Below are 24582 nucleotides of genomic sequence, written 5' to 3'. Positions count from 1 at the left end.
TAGACTATGTGCGTTTGAATTTAGGACAAATTGAATTTCTACTTTGTATGGCGGTCACTTTGCTTTAAAGTTAATTTAAGGGAACCTAAGATCGGTTTGTCCAAGAAATTATCTTTGTTAAGCGTGATGTAACCTTGTATTTTGTTGTATTTAGCATATGCGGTGATGAAAGCAATAAAGCAAATAAAGCAACATCACAATAGTAAATAAGTGCGGAATTAGTAAATACAAGACCCCCTAGAGATGGACTAGGGAGTAGGTCCACATTGCCTAGAAGGACTAGGCATGTAAAGTTGCGGAATTAAAAGTGCGGAATTGAAATGCGTTATCGAAAGTGCGGAATTGAAAGTGCGGAATTGAAAGGTGCGGAATTGAAATTGCGGAATTGAAATTGCGGAATTGAAAGGTTCATAATTGAAATTGCAATATTGAAATTTGTACTTGGGCACATGAGATCCGAATGCCAAACGGCTAGTTAAAAATAAGTGCGCTCGACACGATTTCAAAGCCAAAAATCTCAACTTGGGAGAAGTTGTTCATCCCAAAGTATCCTAGATTTTCCATATAGGACTTGAACTTGAAACCTTGAAACTAGAAATATTGAACTTGAAATACTTGAACTTGAACTTGAACTTGAAATATTGAAATTGAACTTGAAATATTGAAATTAAGAGACTTAAATCTCAAAGATCGGGCCTTTTAATGTTGAAAAGGTTATATCTTTGATGTGCTCTTGCTTTGAAAGGATCCTAGTTTAGGGAAGTAGTCATGAACAACCCTAAACATTGTTGGATCTTGAAATTTGTAAACTTGAACTTGTATATTGAAAAATGGAGTGTTGAATCTCAAAGAATAAACCTTTAAAAGTTAGAAAGGCATCATCTTTGATTACTCCATACATGAGAATGATTCTAGTTCAAAGAAGTGTTTACAAACAACTTTGAACATCCTTGAATCTTGAAAGTTTGCATTTTTGTATTTTGAAAAGTTTGGATTTTGAAAAGATGTATGATTGTTGCAAGTGACATTTTTAAGAGTAAAAATGCCAACTTACTTATCATTTTGAAAATAGAAAATCAAGACATCATTAAATAGATTAAGGTTGGGATTTGGAATTACCTAGTTAGGTTTAGGCAAGCTTTCCGATTAGAACTCCCAATTGCTTAAAGCTTGAAGATTGTATGGTATTTTTGGAGGATTTTGTATTGATTTTTGTATTGAATATTGAGGTGCAATTTTTGTATTACGACGTTATGTCTTGAATCTGCCTCCCTTAATGCTTGGAATTAGGGGGTATTTATAGGGGGAATGGCTGCTAAACGCCAGCCATTGCCAGCGCAGCACGCCGAAGCAGCGCCCAGCGCTGGTGACGTGGCGTGAGTGCTGCAAAAAACAAGGACGCGGGCTTCGTCCTTGATTTGTCTTGTATTGATGTACCTTCGTACGGATAGTACGATGTTTGGCACGTAGTGTTTGCTTGGGGGTTAAGACTTGATTTTGCGTCTAAAAACAAGTCGTTTCGGGTTTTGAATTTCGGTTTTACGGGACGAGGACCGGCTTGCTCGGTTTTGTGGGTCGGCGCCCGAATTTGACTTGCCTTATATGATTTTGAGTGGAAAAGGCTTAGTAAAACCAATGGAATGGTCTACTAGATGAGATTGTACTTGGATTTTGAAATTGGTTTTTGAAAATTGTATTTTGTACCGATTTCCGGAAGGGGAACGGCCTCAGGGATTGGATTGTGGCTCTTGGATTTTGGACATGCTTTTAGCAATTGGAATTTCCGCACGGAGTTGCTCCAATTACCTAACAAGGATAATGGTATCGTCATCATCCCAATGGGGAGACACAAATTAGGTGTCTACAGTACCTTATCATACGCCTTCTCCAAATGTATGAAAACCATATGTAAGTCCTTCTTCTTATCCCAATAATTCTCCATTAGTTGCCGTATAAGATGAATGGCCTCCATAGTCGATCTCCCAGGCATAAATCCAAACTGTTTCTCCGAAAATTCACTATTTTCCTCAGTCTTTGCTCAATAATCCGCTCCCAAAGTTTCATAGTATGGCTCATTAGTTTGATTCCTCGATAGTTTGCACAATCCTGGACATCACCCTTAATCTTGTACAAGGGGATGATAGTACTCTTCCTCCACTCTAATGGCATCCTATTACTTTCCCAAATCTTGTTGAAAATAGTTGTTAACCATACAACCCCTCTCTCTCCCAAGCATCTTCAGACTTCGATAGGTATACCATCGGGCCCCACTGCCCTCTTGTGTCCCATCTTTTTCAGTGCCATTTCGACTTCTCTCTTTTGAATTCTTCGCATAAAGTCTAGGTTAACCATATCCCTAGGGATATTTGTATCCCCAATATCGCGCCCTTGATCCCCGTTGAACAAGCTATCAAAGTAGAACCTCTATCTATCCTTGATTTCCTTATCTCCCACGAAAACTTTTTGATCAACATCTTTCACACATTTAATCCTCCTGATGTCTCTCGTCTTTCTATCTCTCATTCGAGCAAGTCTATAGATGTCTTTTTCACCTTCTTTTGTATCCAACCTTGCGTAAAGATCCTGGTTCACCTTTCTCTAGCCTCTCTTAAGCCCTTCTTTGCTTCCCTTTTAGCCTCCTTGTACTTCTCGTAGTTCTCATCACTTCTACATTTTCCCAACTCTTTATAGCATTCTCATTTGCTCTTTATAGCTTGTTGCACAACTTCGTTCCACCAAGATGTGTCCTTACTTGGTGGCATGATTCCTTTAGATTCCCCTAGGACCTCTTTCGCCACTCCCTTTATGGTGTCTCCATTCTTGTCCATAATGAGTCTATATCCAAATCCATATCCCCGGTCCAAATACCTTCACTTGCCACCTTTTCCACGAAATTTAGTTGTTGCTCCCCTTGGAGTTTCCACCACTTGATCCTAGGCTTCACTAATGGTCTTCTCCTTCTTATATAACTTCTACCTCGAAAATCAAGTACCACAAGTCTATGTTGTGTTGTAGTACTCTCACCCGGAATCACCTTACAATTGGTGTAGCACTGTCTCAAATCATTCCTTACTAAAAAGAAGTCAATCTGACTCGCATTATCTCCACTCCTATAGGTTACTAGGTGAGATTCTCTTTTCTCAAACCAAATGAGAGTAACTATATAGTAACTGTTATTATTGTATATCACATAATTACTTAAATAAAAAAGAGTAACTATATCAAAAGTAATAGTAATTACAACTCCTGAACAGTAATAAAGAAAACATTAACTACTTGGTTAGTTGTTTTAGCTACGACATTCTAATTATTTGCATCTATTAAATAAACCAGGTTAAAATCAAATATTTTTTGAACTAAAAAATACTAATCGACACGTCCACGTCTCTTTTTTCTACCAACACGTCCTCTCCTTCCTCTACCACGCCCTTGGTTTCCATTGTTGTCAGGATTTTCTTCTTCTATTGCTTTTGTTTTCCTTGCAAAATTTATTCTTTGCACGACTTCAATTCGGGGTGCATCATCTTTGTATTTCTGAATCAATTATATTTAAACTAAGTTAATGATTTAACATTTAAATATGAAAAAATAACATAGTAACTATGTAAAACATATAGTTTCTATTATGCATCATATAGTAACTCTTAAAATTAACGATGGTAAGATACTCGCAGAATTGCAGATATAGTTATTGTTATTGTTATAGTCATATAGTTATTATCATAATAATATGGTCACTTTTATTATTAATAACATAGAGTACAAAGAAAGAACATAAAAAGAACATAATGATAACATACTACCTCTGTTTCTGAAAGTTCTTTACGCTTTGGAATATGTGTCCAAAGTATGAAAACTTTGACCGTAAATTCCCACTATTATATACATCAAAACGTTACATGTAATATCTTGTTAGATTGGCATCGGTATGTATTTTCAGAATATCAACTTTTTATAACTTTTTCACATACGAAATTGAATATATTAGTAGTTAAATATTGCATTGGAGTTCGTGCAAATAGTAATTGTAAAGAACTTTATGAAACAGAGGTAGTAGTAACTATCAAAAACATATAGTTACTATTATACATGATATAGTATCTCTTAATATTAATGATAGTCATATACGAGCAGGGTTGCAGATATAGTTATTGTTATGATCATATAGTTATTGTGATCATAACATAGTAACTCTTATACTAATAACATAGAGGACAACAAACAACTTAAAAATAACATTATAGTATACATAAAAAATTATACCAACCATATAGTTACTATAATACAAGATATAGTACCTATAAATATTATTGATGGTCATTTAGTCACAAAGTTGCAGACATAGTTGGTGTGATAATAATATAGTAACTCGATCCATAATATAGTAACTACATCACTAAAAATGTAGAATCGTAACACTTATAAAGTCTTGAACTTCTATTACTATTCACCCAATAGTGCACTAACTATTTTGCCCTCATTTTGTGCCTTAATATTTTTTTGTCTTATTCTTATCAATAGTGTTGGGACAATTATACTCTTGGTCATATTGCTACCATTTGTCTCCTCTTTTTTCTCTTTTGCCTTTTTTTCTCTTTTGCCTTGTCTTCTTCCTTTTGCTGGCAACCCAATAACCCTTCCATCGAATTTCTCCCGTCACTCTATCTAACCTAGCTTTCCTCCGCCCTCTCGTCTCTCCTATCAATGTTGCTTGTGGAATGCTACAATATCAATGACACAAATATTGTAAACATATGTATGATTTCATATTATTAATTACATGCAAATTGAACTTTAGCATTGCGTTTCTAGCATTATGTTTAATGTAAATTTGTAAATGTCAGTATTTTACGTAACATTTCTGCAAATAAGTTTGTATAACTTGGGGGATCGTGCGCGCTAGCGCACGGTCCAACTACTAGTAAACATAAAAACATGCACATAACATAATAAACTAACATAGTACCTATTTCAAACATATAATAACTATATAAAACATACAATAACTATTGAAGAAAATAAACATATGTTAACAAATCATGATAAAATAAACATAATACTTATTTCAAACATATAGTAACTATATAAATAATATAGTAACTATTGAAGAAAATATACATATGGTAACAAATCATGATAAAATAAACATAGTACCTATTTCAAATATATAGTAACTATATAAAACATATAGTGACTATTATTATAATATAGTAACTATTGTACACATATAGTAACCATTATAATCATATAGTCACTATCTAAGAAGTGGACAAAAACATACTCTAAATAACATAGTACATAATGTAATCGTATAGTAACTATTATTTATCAAAAAGTCACTATAAACTGTTCATAACATAATAACTATCTTAAACACATAGTTACTGTTTTAAACTTATAATAACTTTCTAAAAAATATAGTAACTATTTTAAACACATATATAGTTACTATTATAAAGTTATAGTAACTTTTTAAAAATTATAGTTACTCTAAAAACTACTACTAACATAAACACAACGAACATTCAAGTGACTATTAAAAACACTATTTCACAACATAAATTAAAGGTGACTATATCATTTATATACTAACTATGTGAAACACTAACCTTAATTTCAACAAAACAACAAACATTTCAAATCACTCAACAAAATAATAACTATTGTACACATATAGTAATTATTGTACACATATAGTAACCATTAAAATAATATAGTAACTATTGTACACATATAGTAACCATTAAAATTACATAGTACCTCTTTAAATCATATAGTGACTGTATTACTCATATAGTTACTATTTAAAATCGTAAAGTCACTGATCGAATTCGCGAAGTGAAAACGATATTTCGGTAAAACACAAACATTAATTTCTCCAAAACAACAAATATTTTCAATTTTAAATAAAAATAGACTTAAAATTCTTTAAAAAAACAACAGATCGAGATGTGATCTCTAAAAATTCTTGCGAAGATTTGTTTACGAGCGCAAATTCTTCGATTCGATTTCGGCAATGACGAACCTCCTTCTTGATCTACTACTTCCTCCAATTTTTCTTCATCTAATAGATTCAATTATAAGAATTATAAGATAATTACGAAGAAAATCGAACAAAACCTAGAAATTTGGGCTAAATTTTGAAAAACATAGAGAGAAAATGAAGAGAGAGAAATGAAAGAGAAATGAACAGAATGTAGATCTGAAATTTTGAAAAAATAAAAAAGTTTAAAACGTATATAAAGTGGGCTAGACACAAATCGCATTGAAACTCTACAAAACACATAGTAACTCTTTAAAACACATAGTAACTCTTCAAAACACATAGTTACTGTAATACGCATATAATTACTATTTAAAATCACAAAATAACTTTTACGTGACAGTTACACATGTTGCCCATACAAATTACTCCGTTGCCCTGATCTACACTAAATTAGCGTGGACCAGGTTCATATTAGTGTAAATATTTACTTAGACTAGAAATTTGTGTATGCAGAAACTAAAAGGCCAAGTTTTACCGTAAGAAATAAATAATTTATACTTTGTGTATACGGAAATATGTCAATTTTCAAGTATTTAGTTTCAGTTGATTATTCAGTTTGACGAAGGCCTGGTGAATGAATTTAGCCTTCTAAATAGTGGAATGGACAAGTTTTATTTCATTTTACGGCCGAAACTTAAATTTATTCAACTACAAACTTTTGTCAAAACTAAACAGCTCATATTGGCATAGTTGCCACATAACTTTATAATACTGTACAACAATTTGTATAATTTAAAAGTTGACTTTATATATCGCAGTTGACCTTTGGAAGTATTATTATATTTCAAAAAGTTGCTAACCAATCAAAGGATGTTATTTTCTCCACGAAAAATCATAGTAGTGGACGTCAATTTGATTAGCGTTTAGGGATGTAACAACTATTTAATTGGATTTTAAATACCATTAACATCGGCACATATGCATTTTATTATTCATAAACAGAATGTAGTTGAATTTAAATACATTGCTCTTTCTTTTTCTCACTATTATTTTATAATATAGAATTTTGACCCTAATGCATAGTTGTTATCTATTCTTTGGATTCATTTACTTTTTTTTTTTTTTTTTTTCAATTCTTAATACAAATATATCATAACCGAGATACTTAGATAAATATATCATAATCGAGATACTTAGGTGATATGTTATTCTCACAGTAATAAAAAGTTGCGGGTTCAAATATTGTTTACAAACATTTTCTACAAGTGTAATGGCACGACAACTTGAGTTAAATTCATTGCATGACACGAGGCGTGTAGCATTGTAGCATGTATGGGCATTGAGTTGTATATAAGGTGTTGACGTATTGTGTAACTATTGAGCTGAAATCATACGAGTAATTTACATAAAGCATTATTAATTAAGCTAGTAATCAAGGATGTGACGTCGCCGAACCGACTGAACAAGTTGAAAGAGATACACTTAATTATTGGAAATTGATTATCAAATTATATTAAGTCATAAAGGGAGAGTGAAAGAACACAACGTGAAAGTTTCGTCAAACTTGTGATATACGCTAAGGATATGCATATATGAAAGTGGAGCGTTGAAAGGCTTCCCATATTACTTAAAATCGACCCACTCTTTTACTCATATACCCTCTAGCTTTTATTTACCCCCTCATTTAACATTTATTATTCTCATTTACTTTCTTACCTTCCCACCCCAAACCGGACCACCGCCGGCCAGCACACTGCCACGACCGCCGCCACCATGTCGCTGGCGACAAAATGCGTAGTAATATTTACATAACCGAGTCTACCAATGGAACGTCGAATTCACAGGAGTTATTTTTTTTGTCCGAATTTTTTTTCAAAAACTTACGCATTTTTAGCTTGTACCATGGTACAGGTTTATGAGTTTTTAGCTTCGACCATGTATGAACTTATGCAGTTTAAGCTCGTACCATGGACAGAGCTTAAAATTCATAAGCGTGTACCATGGTATAAGCTAAAAAAGCATAAGTTTCAGAAATTTTTTCAGGACCAAAAAAAAAAAACTCTTGTGAATTCACAGACTTATGCATATTAAGCTCACACCATGGCGTAGACTTATGCATTTTAAGCTCCTGACATGGTACGAGCTTAAACTTCATAAGTCTATACCATGATCGAAGCTAATAACTCATAAGTCTCTAATGTTTTTTTTCCAAGTAGATTAAATCAAATTCAACAACAAATCAAAACCTTAAATAATATAGACTTATGAATATTAAGCTCACACCATGGCGTAAACTTATGAATTTTCAGGTTCGTCCATGGTACGAGCTTAAACTGCATAAGTTTATACCATGGTCGAAGCTAAAAACTCATAAGTCTGAACCATGGTACAAGCTTAAAATTCATAAGCCGGTACCATGGTACAAGCTAAAAATGCATAAGTTTCTGAAGAAATTTTTTCCAGACAAAAAAAAACCTCTTGTGAATTCGACGTTCCACCAGTTGACTCGACCATGTAAACATGTACATTACTACGCATTTTTTCATCGGCGATGTGGTGACGGCGGTGGTGGTGGCGGTGTTGGCCGATAGTGGTGGACGGGGGTGCTGGCCGGTGGCGGTGGTGGTCCGATTTGGGGTGGGAAGGTAAGATGGTAAACGAGGATGGTAAATATTGAATGAAGGGGTAAATAAATGAGGGTATATGGGTAAAATAGTAGGCCAGTTTTGAGTAATATTGGACGGCAAATAGTAATCCCTTTATGAAACAAGGGGAAATCAAGTACGTATTTAACGTATTTAATTTGATTAAATAATAAAACTAAACTTAATGAACAAAATAATTTAAGGTTAACTTATTTAATTTGATTAGATGTTCATAAAACTAAAGTTAATGCATCAAAATAATTTAAGGAGAACTTAGAGCAATTCCAATGGCAAGCTAATTGTCAAATTAACTTGGTATGTCAACTAAAATTTTAATCTAATTAACACTCTAGGTAGTTTGTATTCCAATGTCAAGCTAATTTACTAAACTAACTAACTTGATAATTAAAATTAACCATTTAATTTTAATTAATACTTAAATCCTATTGGAAAACTTTTGTTAGTCCCTCTGTCCCATTAATTGTTACATTTACCTTTGTACAAAGTTTTATGTGATAAGTGGTTGTTTGGCTATCACTTGTTATTTTATTGAAAAAGTAGATGTCAGTGGAGTTAGTGGATATTTTTTTAATTGAATGAGAGAGAGTGTGGGGACAAAAAAAGAATTTAGTGGGAAGAGAGAGACAATATAATAATTGTGGGGTCATTCCTAATTTAGAAGTGTAACAATAATCTAGAACGGACGAAAAAGGAAAGTATAACAACTAATCTGGAACGGAGGGACTAACAAAGGAAGTATTTATTACTCGTATATATTTTGATTTTTTGTTATTTTTACAATATTGAAATCAACAAATCTCCTAGGTTAGAAACCTAAAGAAACAACCATTATAAAATAAAAGTAAAAATACACCAAAGAAATTAAAAGCTAAAAAGATAAATGATAAATTTTTAGCTGGCAAGGATCAAACCTAGGTTGCAAGTGTATGTAACTACAAAACCTACCAACACACCACATTACTCTACAATAACTAAATTTGTGACTTATACTATATGTACTTAACAATTAGTAGACCAGCCAGCAGTTTTGGGCCCCCTCCCGGCCTTGGGCCCTAGATGGTCGCACTTCTCGCCTATGCCCAGGATCAGACCTGCTTATAGTGTGTTAGGTATAACTTAAGTGTAGAAGAAAACCTAAGTGCAGAAATATAAAAGTTCCCTAGTTTTACCATGTTTTACCATGTTTGTTTATTAGGAGAAAAAACTATAAAAAAGTAAATGAGTGGATATATGTTAAATTCTTTTAGTTATAATTGAGTTATTTAGTTTTCCATAATTTTCCTTTCAAAATCGATAGAAAAATCGCAAAAATCTAGGGAAATCTAAAATTCTCCTGTTAATTTCAATAGTTTTCTTCATTAAACGAGTCATTTCTTATAATTTTCTTTTCCAGTATGTATAAATACATAATTTTAATCTTTTACATAGTTCTCTACTAATCGAATTCCCAAAGACGATGTTAATTAGGCTCTATTTTTTAACAACTCTTGTTTCCCATAAGTTTTCATTCACTTCGCAAGCTTAGACAAGTTGTTTTGACGAATAAATTGTCTATAATAAGTTAGCTAGATAAGAAAAAATAATTTAAAATAAGATGAATTAACACTACAAGAATTTGTATCTTTAACGACAACCTAATTACGACGGGTCAAAAATCCCGTCGCAAAAGCCTTTTGCGACGGGGCTAACAACCAAACAATGACGGGAATAACCGTCGCAAATGTCTTTTACGACGGGTTTACGACGGATTTACGACGGGATTTCTATTAACGACGGCCCCCTTTTATGACGGGTTCGTGACAAGAAATCCCGTCGTTAATCAACGATTATTGGCCTTTCGCGACGGGATTTTCCGTCGTTAATAGTACAATTTCTTGTAGTGTAAATTCAAATCACTACGCATGATCCATCCCTATTGAAAAGTTCATCATTTTTCCACCGGTCACTTTTGTGTAAGATCGCCTTATCGGAAATACCAATTTGATTGCTTAACTAATTAGTTCCATTGTTTAACTAATTAATTCTAATGCTTTACTGATTAATTTTATTGTTTAACTAATTGATTTCAACGCTTAACTAATTATGACACAATGTGGTATTTTAAGATTGCCTTATATTAAAGTTGTATTTTTCTACGGAAAATTTACAAATTATTACCTAGATCTTTAGTGACTTTGTGAATTATTACTTACCTTGTTAAAAGTTGTCAATTATTACCTAGGTGTTTAGTTATTGTTGTCAATTTTTATCTTAGCCCATATTTCGGTCAATTAGTAATTAATCATACCATACTCAACTATTAACTATACTTTAATTATTACAATTAATTAATTACATTAAAATTAATTTTTTTTTTAAAAAAAAATCCAAAACTAATTAAGTACGAAAAATACAAAAAAAATATAACCCTAAAAGATTAAAAAAGTTAACCTGGAAAATATTAGAAAAGATTCTTTTGGGTATTTTGGGATTTCCAGACTTAATTAGTTTGAGAGGTTTTTTTTCCAATTTTAATTTTATAAATTAATTAAAATAATTGAAGTACGATTAATGGTTGATTATGATAAAGTTAGTGACTAATTGGCCGAAATATTGACTAAGGTAGTAATTGAAAACAATAATAAACACCTAGGTAGTACTACCCCCCGTTTCATAAAGATGTTTACAATTATTATTTGCACAAAGATTAAGACAAAAGTAGAAAAGTTTGTTGAATACTCCATCCGTTCCATAATGTTCCTCACTTTTCCATTAAGCGCGGTCTCCAACACACTACTTTGACCGTTAATAATTTTAATTTCGAATTAGTAAAAATTATAAAAAATTATATTTAGAAAATTTATATTGAAACGAATCTAATGATAACATTTATATTCTTAATCATACTATTAATTACGGTCAAAGTTTTTAAACTTTGACCATATGAATAGTAAATATGAGGAACATTATGGAATAGAGGGAGTATAATAAAATATGGATAAAGTAAGAGAAATATGTAAAAAAACGGATGGGTGTAAAAAAAAATGAATAAAATAAGAGAAAGTGGGTGGAAAATTGTAAATATTGTGGGGTGTGAAGAGTAAGGTAGTAAATTTTTATTTTCAAAAATAGAATAAAATAAAGTGTAAAGAACATTATGAAACGGACTATAATGCAAACTGTAAAGATCATTTTGAAACATAGATAATTGACAACAATAACTAAACACCTATGTAGTAATTGACAAGTTTTAACAAGGTATGTAGCAATATAAAGTCACTAAAGATACGGGTAGTAATTTACAAATTTTCCTTTTTCCACGCACTCTTACTCTGTATACATATGTAGAAAATGTGAGTTAAAATAGTGAGGTTTGGTTGATTAAAGATTAATAATTAAAAAAAGATGTACAAGTAAGAGATTTTAGTTGATACAAAGTTGAATAAAAAAGTGAAGAGTGATCTCTTTTTTCTTCTTTCTCTCTCATCTTCTAGGGTTTCAGTTTTCTTGGCTGTTCAAACTATTTCCGACCCTTCTTCTTTTTTTCATTGTTTTCTAATCATGTTTTGTCTTTTTTTTTTGTTGCTGTTCCCAATTTATTATTGTGTTTTTCCTACATTTTCCTAGGTTCTTGATCCTTATCTATTATGGGATGAAAAAATTATTTTTAGGGTTGGGAAGGTGATTTGGATTTATACAGGTTAAGGGTTTATCATCAACTCGTTGATCGGAACAATTCGTGCGCATATTGCAAAATTCTCTACTTGAAAAGATGCAAAAACATCAAAAATCATTGCCGTCAAGCTAGAAGCGGTGGAGTACGAGTTGTGCTTTATGATGTAGAATAGTAATTGTTTGATTGTAACAGTTATGTATTTTCTTTGAATATGTGATATGCAAATCTATTTTATCATTACAGATGTCATATGGTTGATTATTAATGATATTGTTCTTCCCCGTAAAAAAAATGTGAAGAGTGAAATTCTAAATATAGATAAAAGTTTGGCTAAAAATAAGACCTTTTTCAATAGGAACATATGGAATATAAATCAAAATAAGTTCAATAGAACACTGCAATAATTAAAGTTTAGAGTTTTGGAATCATCGAGGGTGTTAAGCGTAGGGGTGTGCAAAATCCGGTCCAAACCGGAATACAGACCGAAATCAGACCTGACTGGTTGATTTTGGTCCGGTCTACGGTCCTTTAAGTTTTGGTTTCCGGTCCGGTCCGTCTCCTATGAAGGACTATGAAGGGAGTGTCCGGACACGTCGGAGCTAGGGTGTTAGCCAGGTCATGCGCTCATGGACCTCCTCCAACAATATAATCACTCAAGTAACTACTTCCCATATAATCACTCAAGAATTAAAATTAACTAGCTTTTGAGCCCGTTCAATGAACGGACAATTATACAGTGGTTGTTAAGCCGTCTTTTAAAGTGCTAATTTTATCGAGGGCTTGCATTTTTAGTGGGATTAGATGATTCATATAGAGGTGAAAGTTGAAAAAAAAAATTAGATGGTGAATTAATTTGAGTGTTACAGAGGGAGATGGAGTGACCGAGCGGAAGCGATTGAATGAATATATGAATTAAATTGTGAATTGATGTTTAATGAAGAAGATGAAGTGAAATAGGTGTTGAACCTGCAAAAATATTTCGTATTACAAACAACAAAATGAAAAATTGAAAAAATAATAATTTATGGATGAAAGATATATGAGGGTGACACGTGTCAACTAATCATATATGGTAGGGTGATACGTGTCAACTAATCATATATGGTAGGGTGACACGTGTCAATTAATCATATATGGTTATCTTTTTTAAATACTAGGTATTGATTATAGGACGGAGTATATTCTACGCAGTATATAAAAATAACTGAAGGTTTTTTATGTGGTAATTGTATAACACGCTTAACGAAAAGTTAAGTTTTATCTTGCTAATGTAAAAAGTTAGGTCCTGTTTAGTTCACCTTATTTCAGGACCTTATTACTTATCTCAGATTTAATAAGATCAGATCAGATCAGAAAAAATAAGTTCAGATCAGATCTGATCAAACAAGATTATTATTATTATTATTATTATTATTATTATTATTATTATTTTTTTTATTTTTTTTTTATTTTTTTTTTATTATTATTATGGGAAAACTCCAAAACGTTACAAGCTTAACAAGCTACAAAGATCAAGTGAACTACAAGAAGTTGGAGGGGAGCCGAGATACAATCTGGGCCCCAACTCCTCTAGCTATGGCGAACCCGATCCTGCTGAAAATGTGGGCAGCTGCCCGTGCCCCAATGTCTTGAGCCCTGGAGTACGCCTGGACCCGCTTCAGCAACGAAACAGCCCCTTTCTCTAATTCCTCAAAGGAAGAGAAGGAAAAAGGAAAGAAACCGTAACCCAAAGCCCTACAGCGTGCCGCATACTTATCCTGCTTCCGCTGCGCTGCAACCACCACAACCCGACCTGGAACGAAGTCTGACAACCCAGATTGCGTCATAGGGGAAGACCCAGTCAAGTCAGCACACACATCTTGACCGCCATCCCATGAATAAAGCAGTATATCCGCAGGACGAAGAGCTCCATCACTCGCACTAGTCAGCCCAACATCAACCTCCTTGCGAGCAGAAATCCCCGATCGATAGCAAATATCCAAAAGGGTATCACGAACAACATTATGACGATGTTTAATACCCACAATCCCAGCACAAGACACAGCATGATCCCCATAAATGTCCCCATCGAAAACCCGAGAGCAAGCAGAACACGGCGTCGAATCAGAGAACAACGGAATACCCAATCGATAGCAAAGAACCGAACGATAAGTCTTACCGTTCATAGTCTGGCCTAACCCTGAGATGGGGACTGCCCGCAACCAAGCTGAGGAGTGATCACCCTGCTGTGATTTCCATAGGGCAACATGACGTGAAGATAAGGAGTAGGCGGATTCCGCATCAGCAGTAACCTTCGTGAAATATATGTCTGCCAATTTCTTCATGAGTCTGGGGGCAACGATCTCACTAGGGCTACTCATAAGGTCGGTCTCCACGGTCCTATTGAAAAGACTAAGAGCATCATCAAAGACCGGCCCAGGACCATCAACACCTGAAATCCGAAGAAGCAAATCCTGTAAACCAGAAGACTGCAAACGGGATGCAAGAAAAGCATAATGCCGAACATCACCAGCTGAATAAACACCCAATCCTCCATAAGAATAAGGCAAGGTGGCAAGACGCCATTGCCAGTCACCGAACCCAGGTCCCGAAGCAGCCACGATACGCTCTAAAGAAGCCCGAAGAGCCACATCAAAAGATAATTGGGCCGCTTCAAAAAGATGAGGCGGACAAGTGCGCATAGCAAAGTAGAGTTTAGAAACTCCAGTACACGCACGGAGAAGCAACAACTCACACTGGGGATCATTAAGCTTAGCTACATCATCCATCAACACCACAGTCTTCGACACACGCTGCGAAACCAACTCCTTACAAAAAGAGGAATCCGTACTGACTGGACCACCAAGCAACTTAACACCAAGCGCAGGACGAGCAATATCCGCAGGAAAGACACCCTCTAGACGACCGCGTGGGTCCTCTGAAGGCCAGAAAACCTCTGTCTTCACAACATTAACATGGAGACCTAAATTAGGACCCTCCTCCAAAATCAACTCCAAGACCTTTCCAACCACCAAAGTGTCACCAACGATAGTGCCATCGTCCAAATACCAAGCCTGAAGAGATAGATCAAAAGAGTCTCTGATTCGACACACCAATGGATATAGAACAAGAGAAAAAAGAAAAGGGCCGAGGGATCCCCTTGCTGCACACCTTGACAAGACCACAAGGTATGCTCCCCATAATACAACCGCGCTGGAGAAGAGTAGCAGAATTCAACCCAACGCGAAAGAGCAGGACAATGTAGCCGAACCTCACGCAACAAAGCCGATCGATCAACTAAATTGAACGCATTCTGAAAATCAACCAATAACATAGAGAGGCCAACCTCAGCCCCACGAGCCTCAACCAAACGATTGACAGCATGGAGAATGGCCTCACCACCTGCTGGAACCCCAACTCCAAACTGAAGCCCTCCTAAGTAGTTTCCTAAACGCGGACCAATCAAAGCAGCCCCGACCTTAGAAACAAGGCGCCTCCAAATAGTGCCCACAGTAATAGGCCGAATACCACCACCAGGCTTAACAAGTGGCGTAAGAGGTGCACTAGCAATATATCCTCCAAGCTCAGCAGGACACTTTCCAGCAAGAAAGAGATTAACTACCTGAGTGATAGCATCCACCAACTCATCAGAAACAACGACATCAGCACCACCCAAGCAATCCAAAAGGTGTTGAGCACGCAAGCCATCCCCACCGCACGAAGTACCACGCGGAAAGCCCCTAATCTGCTCCAACACAACAACGGAGGAAGCAGTAAGGTGATGCTCAACAGGGATATCAGGCAAGGAAGGGACCGGAACAGAAGGGTGCTTAGCTTGCAAATCTGCAAGAGTAGCATCATTGTAAGGGGCAAGACCAGAGGACGAAAGAACTCTAACGGCAGCAGTGTAGTGACCGTCAGAAATCTTTCTCTTGCATTGCTTAATATTACGCTCCGCCAAATCATGGTCTTCGTCAACATCCAATAGAGGGGGAGACACGCTAGCCAATGTGTCTATGACAAGTTGCTCAGAACCACCAGGCACACCCCAAGAACGAATAGCAGAGGTGATTCCCTCTTCCTGAAGTCGCCGCCTAACACCAGAGGAACACTCACGATTACTGCGCGGAGAAAAAGTCTTCAGGACGCAAAGAGGTAACACGAGCAACTGAACCCAACAAGAGATGTCATCGGGTCTCCAAATCACCTTATCAAGCGCCCCTTTTAGAACTCGCGAAAAACCCAAACGACATTTAGGAGGGATGGATTTCACAGAACGCAACCGCTTAGACAATAAAGTGTCTAGAAGAGCAACATCAAAAGAAAAATGATGTTCTCGAGGCGCATCAGAGGTAGACAGCTCGGAAGTAGGAGCTTGCGGTTTTTGAATACCGTAGAGAATAAAACGAATAGTGCCATCCCCAGAATCAGGTGGGTCCACAAAAACAGTACTAGAACCACTGCCATGTCGACACCTAATACGAAGAGTATGCGTCTTGAAACAATCTCCACATAGCCAAATTCCCATACGACGAAAGGTCACCTCAGCCGTAGAAAAAACCTGCAAATTGGTAGTAAGGGAATGACGGGTAACATCCCGCACTCCAGAGCAACAATGACGATCCCGTAAGTGAGTGAGCAGAGAACCCTCACCAAACCACGCCCACCTCCATCCTAGCACCCACTAAGACCCACAAAAGGGAAATGAAACTTCTCCACGGAAGCCACCATATTACACAAAACCCCTGCCACTTCAAAACCACAGAAAGACAACACCAACAACGCTGCACCAAACTCCACACCACAACAAACAATCACGCTGAAAACTGCACCACTTTCGCCAGAACAACCACGCTGCAAACTGCACCAAAACAGTGATTCGATCCCCGCAACACCACGAAGCTGCAACACTACAATGTTGATTCGAACACCCCCCAGAATAATCCAAATACCAATCACGAAAACAACACACAAAAACGCCGCACGAAAAACCAAACAGATTGCCTGAAATGAACTCACGAACCTGAACAATTCACCAAAGTGAACTCACGAAATGTTGAACCTACGGATGGCCGGAAACTGAACTCACACAACCGATCGAATCTAAAGTGAACCCAGAATAGGAACTGAATTCCCGAAACAGAACTCACGAAATGAAACAGACTAGCTTCCCGAAAGAGACTTCCCGAAACTGAATACCAGATACCGTTGACCAGAAACACACCAAAAGCAAGAGTGAGATTCGGAACCCCGCCGGAAAACCACCCTAAACGCCGCCTGAAAACACCAAAACCCGCCGGAACAACGAACCAACGCGAACCTCCAGCGAACCTGTAACTGGACCAGCGAACAACAAACAAACCAACGAACCTGGAAACTGGACCAGCGTCGAACCTCCACGCGAACCTGATGAACCTGTAAACAGCACCACCGTCGCCGCCTAACACTGAACGGCAGTCGCCGGCCCTGCACCGCCGACGCTGACGCAGGAGCCCACCGGAATGACGATGAAGAAACGCTAACCGCACATCGTGCCCTAATCGCCTAACGTGAGAGAGAATTGTAATTATCGTGCCCTATTATCGTTATTATTATTATTATTATTATTATTATTATTACTATTATTATTATTATTATTATTATTATTATTATTATTATTATTATTATTATTATTATTATTATTATTATTATAGTAATAATAAAGAAACGATTACACAAAGTTGGATGGGAGCCTAGCCACTAATTGGGCTCCGACACCCTTATTCAAAGCAAAACACAAACGATGAAAAAGAAAAGAACGAATGTTAGCAGCACCCTTATTATTATTATTATTATTATTATTATTATTATTATTATTATTGTTATTATTATTATAAAACGTTACAAGCTTAACAAGCTACAAAAATCAAATGAACTACAAGAAGTTGGAGGGGAGCCGAGATACAATCTGGGCCCCCACTCCTCTAGCTATGGCGAATCCGATCCTGCTGAAAATATGGGCAGCTGCCCGTGCCCCAATGTCCTGAGCCCTGGAGTACGTCTGAACCCGCTTCAGCAAAGAAACAACCCCTTTCTCTAATTCCCCAAAAGAAGAGAAGGAAAAAGGAAGGAAACCGTAACCCAAAGCCCTACAACGTGCCGCATACTTATCCTGCTTCCGCTGTGCTGCAACCGCCACAACCCTACCCGGAACGAAACCTAACAACCCAGATTGCGTCATAGGGGAAGACCCAGTCAAGTCAACTCACACATCCAGACCGCCATCCCATGAGTAAAGCAATATATCTGCAGGACGAAGAGCTCCATCGCTCTCACGTACTAGTCAGCCCAACATCAACCTCCTTGCGAGCAGAAATCCCCGACCGATAGCAAATATCCAAAAGGGTATCACGAACAACATTATGTCGATGTTTGATACCCACAATCCCAGCACAAGACACGGCATGATCTCCATAAATGTCCCCGTCGAAAATCCGAGAGCAAGCAGAACATGGCGTCGAATCAGAGAACAACGGAATACCCAACCGATAGCAAAGAACCGAACGATAAGTCTTACCGTTCATAGTCTGGCCTAACCCCGAGATGGGGACTGCCCGCAACCAAGCTGAGGAGTGATCCCCCTGCTGAGATTTACATAGGGCAACAAGACGTGAAGATAAGGAGTAGGCGGATTCCGCATCAGCAGTAACCTTCGTGAAATATATGTCTGCCAATTATTATTATTATTATTATTATTGGTATATATTTATATCATTGTTATTATATTTAATATTTTATTACTATTATTGCTTTAATAAAAAGAATGTTGTTGTCGGTCAATTTAAATCTATTACTTAAGGCATAAAAAAACATTCAAATTCGTCATGTCCAAATTAAAACCATTAAGTTCAGATCAGAAACGATATGATCAGGTCATGTTCATATCAGAACTGATTTTTATAGATCAAAAACCATTATATATCTAGACCATAACTGATAGGATCAGATAATATCCAGATCATAACTGATCTGTATAGAACATGTCCAGATCATGTTCAAATCTGAAAAGATCTTGTCTACATCAGAACCGATACTTACAGAACCAATATGTTCAGATCAAAATCGATTTGTACAGATCATGTCCAGATCAGAATCGATATGTCCAGTTTATAACTGGTTTAGATATCGACTCTGTACAGATTATGTTCAGATCAGAATTATTCTACAAAGATCATGTCCATATTGGAATTGATTTGTACAGATCATGACTAGACCAGAACTGGTCTGTATAGATCCTGACCAGATCAGAACTGATCTATACAAATCATGTCTAGATTAGAACTGCTCTGTACGGATCATGTCCAGAGCAGAACTGATCTGTATAGAGCAGAACTGATCATGTCCAGATTAGAACTGATCATGTCTAGAGCAGAACTGATCATGTCTAGATCAGAACTGATCATGTACAGAGCAGAACTGATCATGTACAGAGCAGAACTGATCATGTCCAGAGCAGAACTGATCATGTATAGAGCAGAACTGATATGTCCGGATCAGAACTGATCTGTACTAGTAATGTCTAAAGCAGAACTGATATGTCCAGATCAGTACTGATATGTACAGATCATGTTCATATCAGAACTGATCTTTACAGATCATGTCCAGATCAGAACTGATATGTACAGATCATGTCCAGATCAGAACTGATATGTACATATCATGTCCAGATCAGAACTGATATGTACATATCATGTCCAGATCAGAACTGATCTGTACAGATCATGTCCAGATCAGAACTAGTTTGTACAGATCATGTCCATATCAGAACTGAACTGTACAGATTATGTCTAGATCCGAACTGATCTTGTCCAGATCATATCCATATCAGAACTTATATGTCTAGATCATAACCGATTTATCTAGATCAAATATAGGTCTATCTAGTATAAGGAATAGTTAAATCATGAACAAAGTCAAATAAATAATAACAATATTATAAATTTGTGTAACATTTATTTTACACGTAAGTCGTTTAATATTAATAAATGTAGATTTTTGTTTAAAGTTAATTATGAAGAATCAGATCAGACCAGATCAGATCAGAAAAAATAAGTTCAGATCAGATCAGATCAGAAAAAACAAGTTCAGATCAGATCAGACCAGATCAGACCAGGAGAAATAAGGTGAACTAAACAGGCCTTACTTATCAGTTATCACCCACTTAATCGTAGGAACTTTAATTTTTTTATTACAAAAGGCTCACAATTCGTAACTCATTTTGCCGGGCTATATATTCCTTTTACTATAAATTAAACTCGTTTTAGATAGAATTGTAGGCACTGATTTGAAACAAAAGGTCTTGCGCGCACTAGGTGCACAATAAATTTATTGTACACCAAAATAACTTTTACCCATTTTTTTGTAACTTTAACATAGTTTGGATTAACTTTTATATTCATAAAAAAACACGTTGATAGATAAACATTTTAAATAGTTAAATGATTAATTTTATACATTATTAATGATTTTGAAGAAATAAGTTTTATTAAAATGAAAAAATTTATCACTAAAAAATGGATAACTTTTACATATATAAGCTTAACTTTTAAACATTTTGAGTTAATTTTTACTCTGGTGTACAATATTTATTGTACAACCCTTGTAAACAAGAATTTGTGGATTTGAAATTCAAACTTGAACCTATCAAAATAATTGCCCCATTTACGTTTTACAAAACTAGATTACAATCCCCATTATCCACATTCATAGTACCAATTAAAATCAGAATAATTACAATCCCCCGTACCGAATTTTTACGTACGTTAAAGTGGGCACAAAATGATTTCGTTAATACCTTGTTATAGTTTCTTACCAATTAAAAATAAAATTCATTTAAACCCTAAACAGGCAATTATTTTGCCGCAATAGCTTCCCTTTTTTTTGTAACTCCCTCAGCCCCTCGGAAATATATTCACGAAAGTTGCATTTGCTGCCCTATTTTGACATTTTCACAATGTAAATCGGAACCCAATAGTCAACTCATATATGATGAACAAACCCACCAGTTTCTCCTCTATTCCATGAAAGAGAGAGAGAGAGGGGGTGGGGGGAAGAAATCTGTTGCAAAAATTGTTGGTGTACAGAAAGAGTTGCACGTACACATATTCTGTTGCATGTGAGTTGTGACACCATCAAAAACATGGCTTAGACATGTGAATATATGGTACGTACGTACTCATGTATGTAAACATTATTTGAACTTTGAAGAGAGATTAAAAGAAATTAAAGGGTGAATGCGTTTCTCATGTATATATATATATATGTTCATCCATCATAATGTCAACTTATTTACAATATACTCGATAATATTCGAGGGATTAAAATCAAATACGAGTAATAATTAATCAGCATTAATTAATTAGTTAATTAGAAATTAACCTCGGCCTCTAACATATTACAATTATATATATCCACCCGTTGTCAAAAAATGAAACAACCTTGAATAATCAGAAAATTAATCCAAAATCAACCTCCTAATTTTCTCACCCAACAACCTTAATCAAACCACTCGCTAAATCCCACAATAATTAAATAAATAACCAAAAAATAAAAACCCATCTAGGAATTTCCCACCAATCAGTGATATAATCAAACAAGCAAACCAGTCATTTGATAAAAATAAAAAATAAAAAATAAAAGTCAATCATCCTTCCCATTAGAAAACCCTTGTTGTATTTTGATGTTTCCAAATTTAGCCTCTATAAGAAAGTTGAGTATTTTCTCCAATAGAATTGAGATGAGAAGAAGCATCAGCTGGCCCCAGATGGAACATTGTATTAAAGTCAAAGCTATAATCTAAATCTGTAAATCCTGTAAGATACCCACCAGATGAGCTTATATGATCACCGGCTGTGGTTGTCGTCGATTGCCATCCTTCATGATGTTGATCGTGAGGTTGATGATCAGATGATGAAGAAGGTGATGAGGATGATCCACTCCCCCTCATTACGTCCAACTTTGTGCTTATATTATTATTATTATTATTAGCGTTGTTGTTGTTGTTACACCCGGGGGCGGTCGCCTCGCCTTCGTGTACTTTGATCTTTTTGCCCTTGTCTTTTCCCTTTCCCTTGCTCTTGCTTCCGGCGTCGGGTTTTCCGGTAAGTCGTTGGACGAGCTCTCGGAAATTGGCGACATCGGTTTTGATGATCTCGGGGGCGAAGATGTGGATGATTCGGATTTTAGGTTGGACTTTGCTGATCACACGTGAGTCACGATGCATGGCTAAGGCGCTTGAGGTTGTTGTTGGGCTTAACATGCTACTACTACTTTGTTTCTTGAACAAATGAGTCATGCTAGAAGATCGAATTTAAGAGAGAGAAAGTTAATTAGCTTCTTGAGAGAAAATAGCTTGTTGAGAGAAATGAGGGTTTTGTTTAATTTGTTCCAAAGGATAAGGGTTTTTTGTGTATATATATGGAAAGATAAATAATGATTAAAAGAAAGATGGAAATTCTAATTTTGTTTTTATTTTATTTTAAAGAAAAACAAAGATATAAAGAGTAATTTTTTAGTAGATTGTTAAGGGATAGTTGAGAGTTTATAAATATAAAAACAGGCTGTCTTCTTTGAGAGAAGTAGGATGAAGGTATGTACTTGAATTAGGAATCAATCTTGATTTAATTTGGCAAATAATTGGAGGGGATCATTGTTGTATGACATGAATCAAAGTCCTAAATGTGTTTTATGGTCCCCCTTGTGGTCCGACATAAAATATGCTAGTAATTTTTACTTAATTAGAGCGAAGTCGGATTTAGTTATACAGAAGTAGATGTATAAACTGGTTATATACTTATATTGGTTAAAATATTAGAGAATAGTGTGTAAAAGTTGGATGATTTTACAATGGCTACAAAAAATTGGTAGCCACTGTAAATTATTAATCATGACCATACATTTTCAATAATAAATCTACAACACTTATTTGGTTGACTAATAATTAAAATAAAATTATTTTCTGATAAAGAAAAATAAAGTAACTGCTCCATAAACTAGGTATTTCCCTTTTCCTTCCCATATACGGATATACAGTACCTTTCATTTCCGTAATTCTCACAACAACATTCATGGAAGCCTTCAAATCAGTTGTAAATTTGTTAAAGTAATATTTATACCATTCTCGTATGGTGTCAATCAATGGAGTTTACTTATTTTTTATTTTCATAAATGGATGATAACTTGAATTAAGATAAAATTATTGATTAAAAAATCAGAGACCTTTAGCATAAAAGCCTTAACAACGAAGTTCCGGGTAGTTCTGCACTTGGAAATTGGTAGTAAGAGAATTTTATTCCATTAAATCATCATGCTGTTAGTAATCTAGAGCCTTATTGCCGTTTACACGAGGACTTTGAAATTGTGAATAACTGGATTCTTTTTCATTTTTATTTTAATGGTCAAACAAATAAACAGCCCAGATTAATCCTATAATTTCAAAGGTTTAGATTAAAACAATTATAATAGCTACAATTTTTTGGTAGCCATTGAAAAGTCTTCCGGAAAAGTTAATACATGTGATTAAATTTCGACTACATTGTTATTCTAAGCGATTCCCATAAAAAAGCTTATATGAGTTCATTATCTATACTAATATATTAAAAGGCGTTGTGAAAAACGTCTATATCAATATAACGAGGTTCGAACACTAGAACTCACGTGTGAATGATAACTTTCATTACCATCTTAACCAACCACCAATTGTGGTTTATCTCTTCACATTAATTTACTACTCCGTAATTTATTAAAAGGCGTTGTGAAAAATGTCTATATGTCAAGTAGTACTCTCCCCATTACACCACATTATCCACTCACCAAATGTTATGTCATGTCATAGACAACCAAAAATCAATACAATTAGATTCGAACTCTAGACCTCAAGTGTGGATGATAACTCTCATTACCATCTTAACCAACCACCAATTGTGGTTTATTTCTTCACATTAATTTATAAATAAATGTTAACATGAAGTATAAGACAACTAAATATTTATGTTACATTTTAATTTCTATGGACTATTTTCAAAAAAAAAAAAATAGCAGTTAAAGTATTATGACAACCATGAAAACACATAATGTCATAAGTCTCATAAGCATCAACTGTACGATTGCACTTCTCATAGCTGCATATATATATATATATATATATATATATATATATATATATATATATATATATATATATATATATATATATATATATATATATATATATATATATTAATTTTCCGCACTTAATTCCATGAGAAAATAAATTATAC

At 35.2% G+C, this 24582-nt stretch overlaps 1 protein-coding gene across 1 annotated transcript; it reads right to left on the bottom strand.

Annotated features, from left to right (window-relative positions):
* Positions 1-21530: 21530 nt before the first annotated feature.
* On the bottom strand, positions 21531-22828 carry LOC110800123 (VQ motif-containing protein 18-like). The gene has a single exon (XM_022005419.2). It carries the CDS (start codon positions 22617-22619, stop codon positions 22017-22019), a length of 603 nt encoding a protein of 200 aa, XP_021861111.1. The 5' UTR covers positions 22620-22828; the 3' UTR covers positions 21531-22016.
* Between the last annotated feature and the right edge of the window lie 1754 nt (positions 22829-24582).

The sequence above is a fragment of the Spinacia oleracea genome, chromosome 3 (genome assembly GCF_020520425.1).
Source record: "Spinacia oleracea cultivar Varoflay chromosome 3, BTI_SOV_V1, whole genome shotgun sequence".
Taxonomy (NCBI): Eukaryota; Viridiplantae; Streptophyta; class Magnoliopsida; order Caryophyllales; family Amaranthaceae; genus Spinacia; species Spinacia oleracea.
The sequence above is the reverse complement of the archived record's forward strand: the minus strand, read 5'-3'. Positions and strand labels throughout refer to the sequence as shown.

Excerpts from the sequence above, each read along its gene's own strand:
- LOC110800123 (XM_022005419.2), bottom strand. The coding sequence starts at position 22,619 with ATGACTCATTTGTTCAAGAAACAAAGTAGTAGTAGCATGTTAAGCCCA.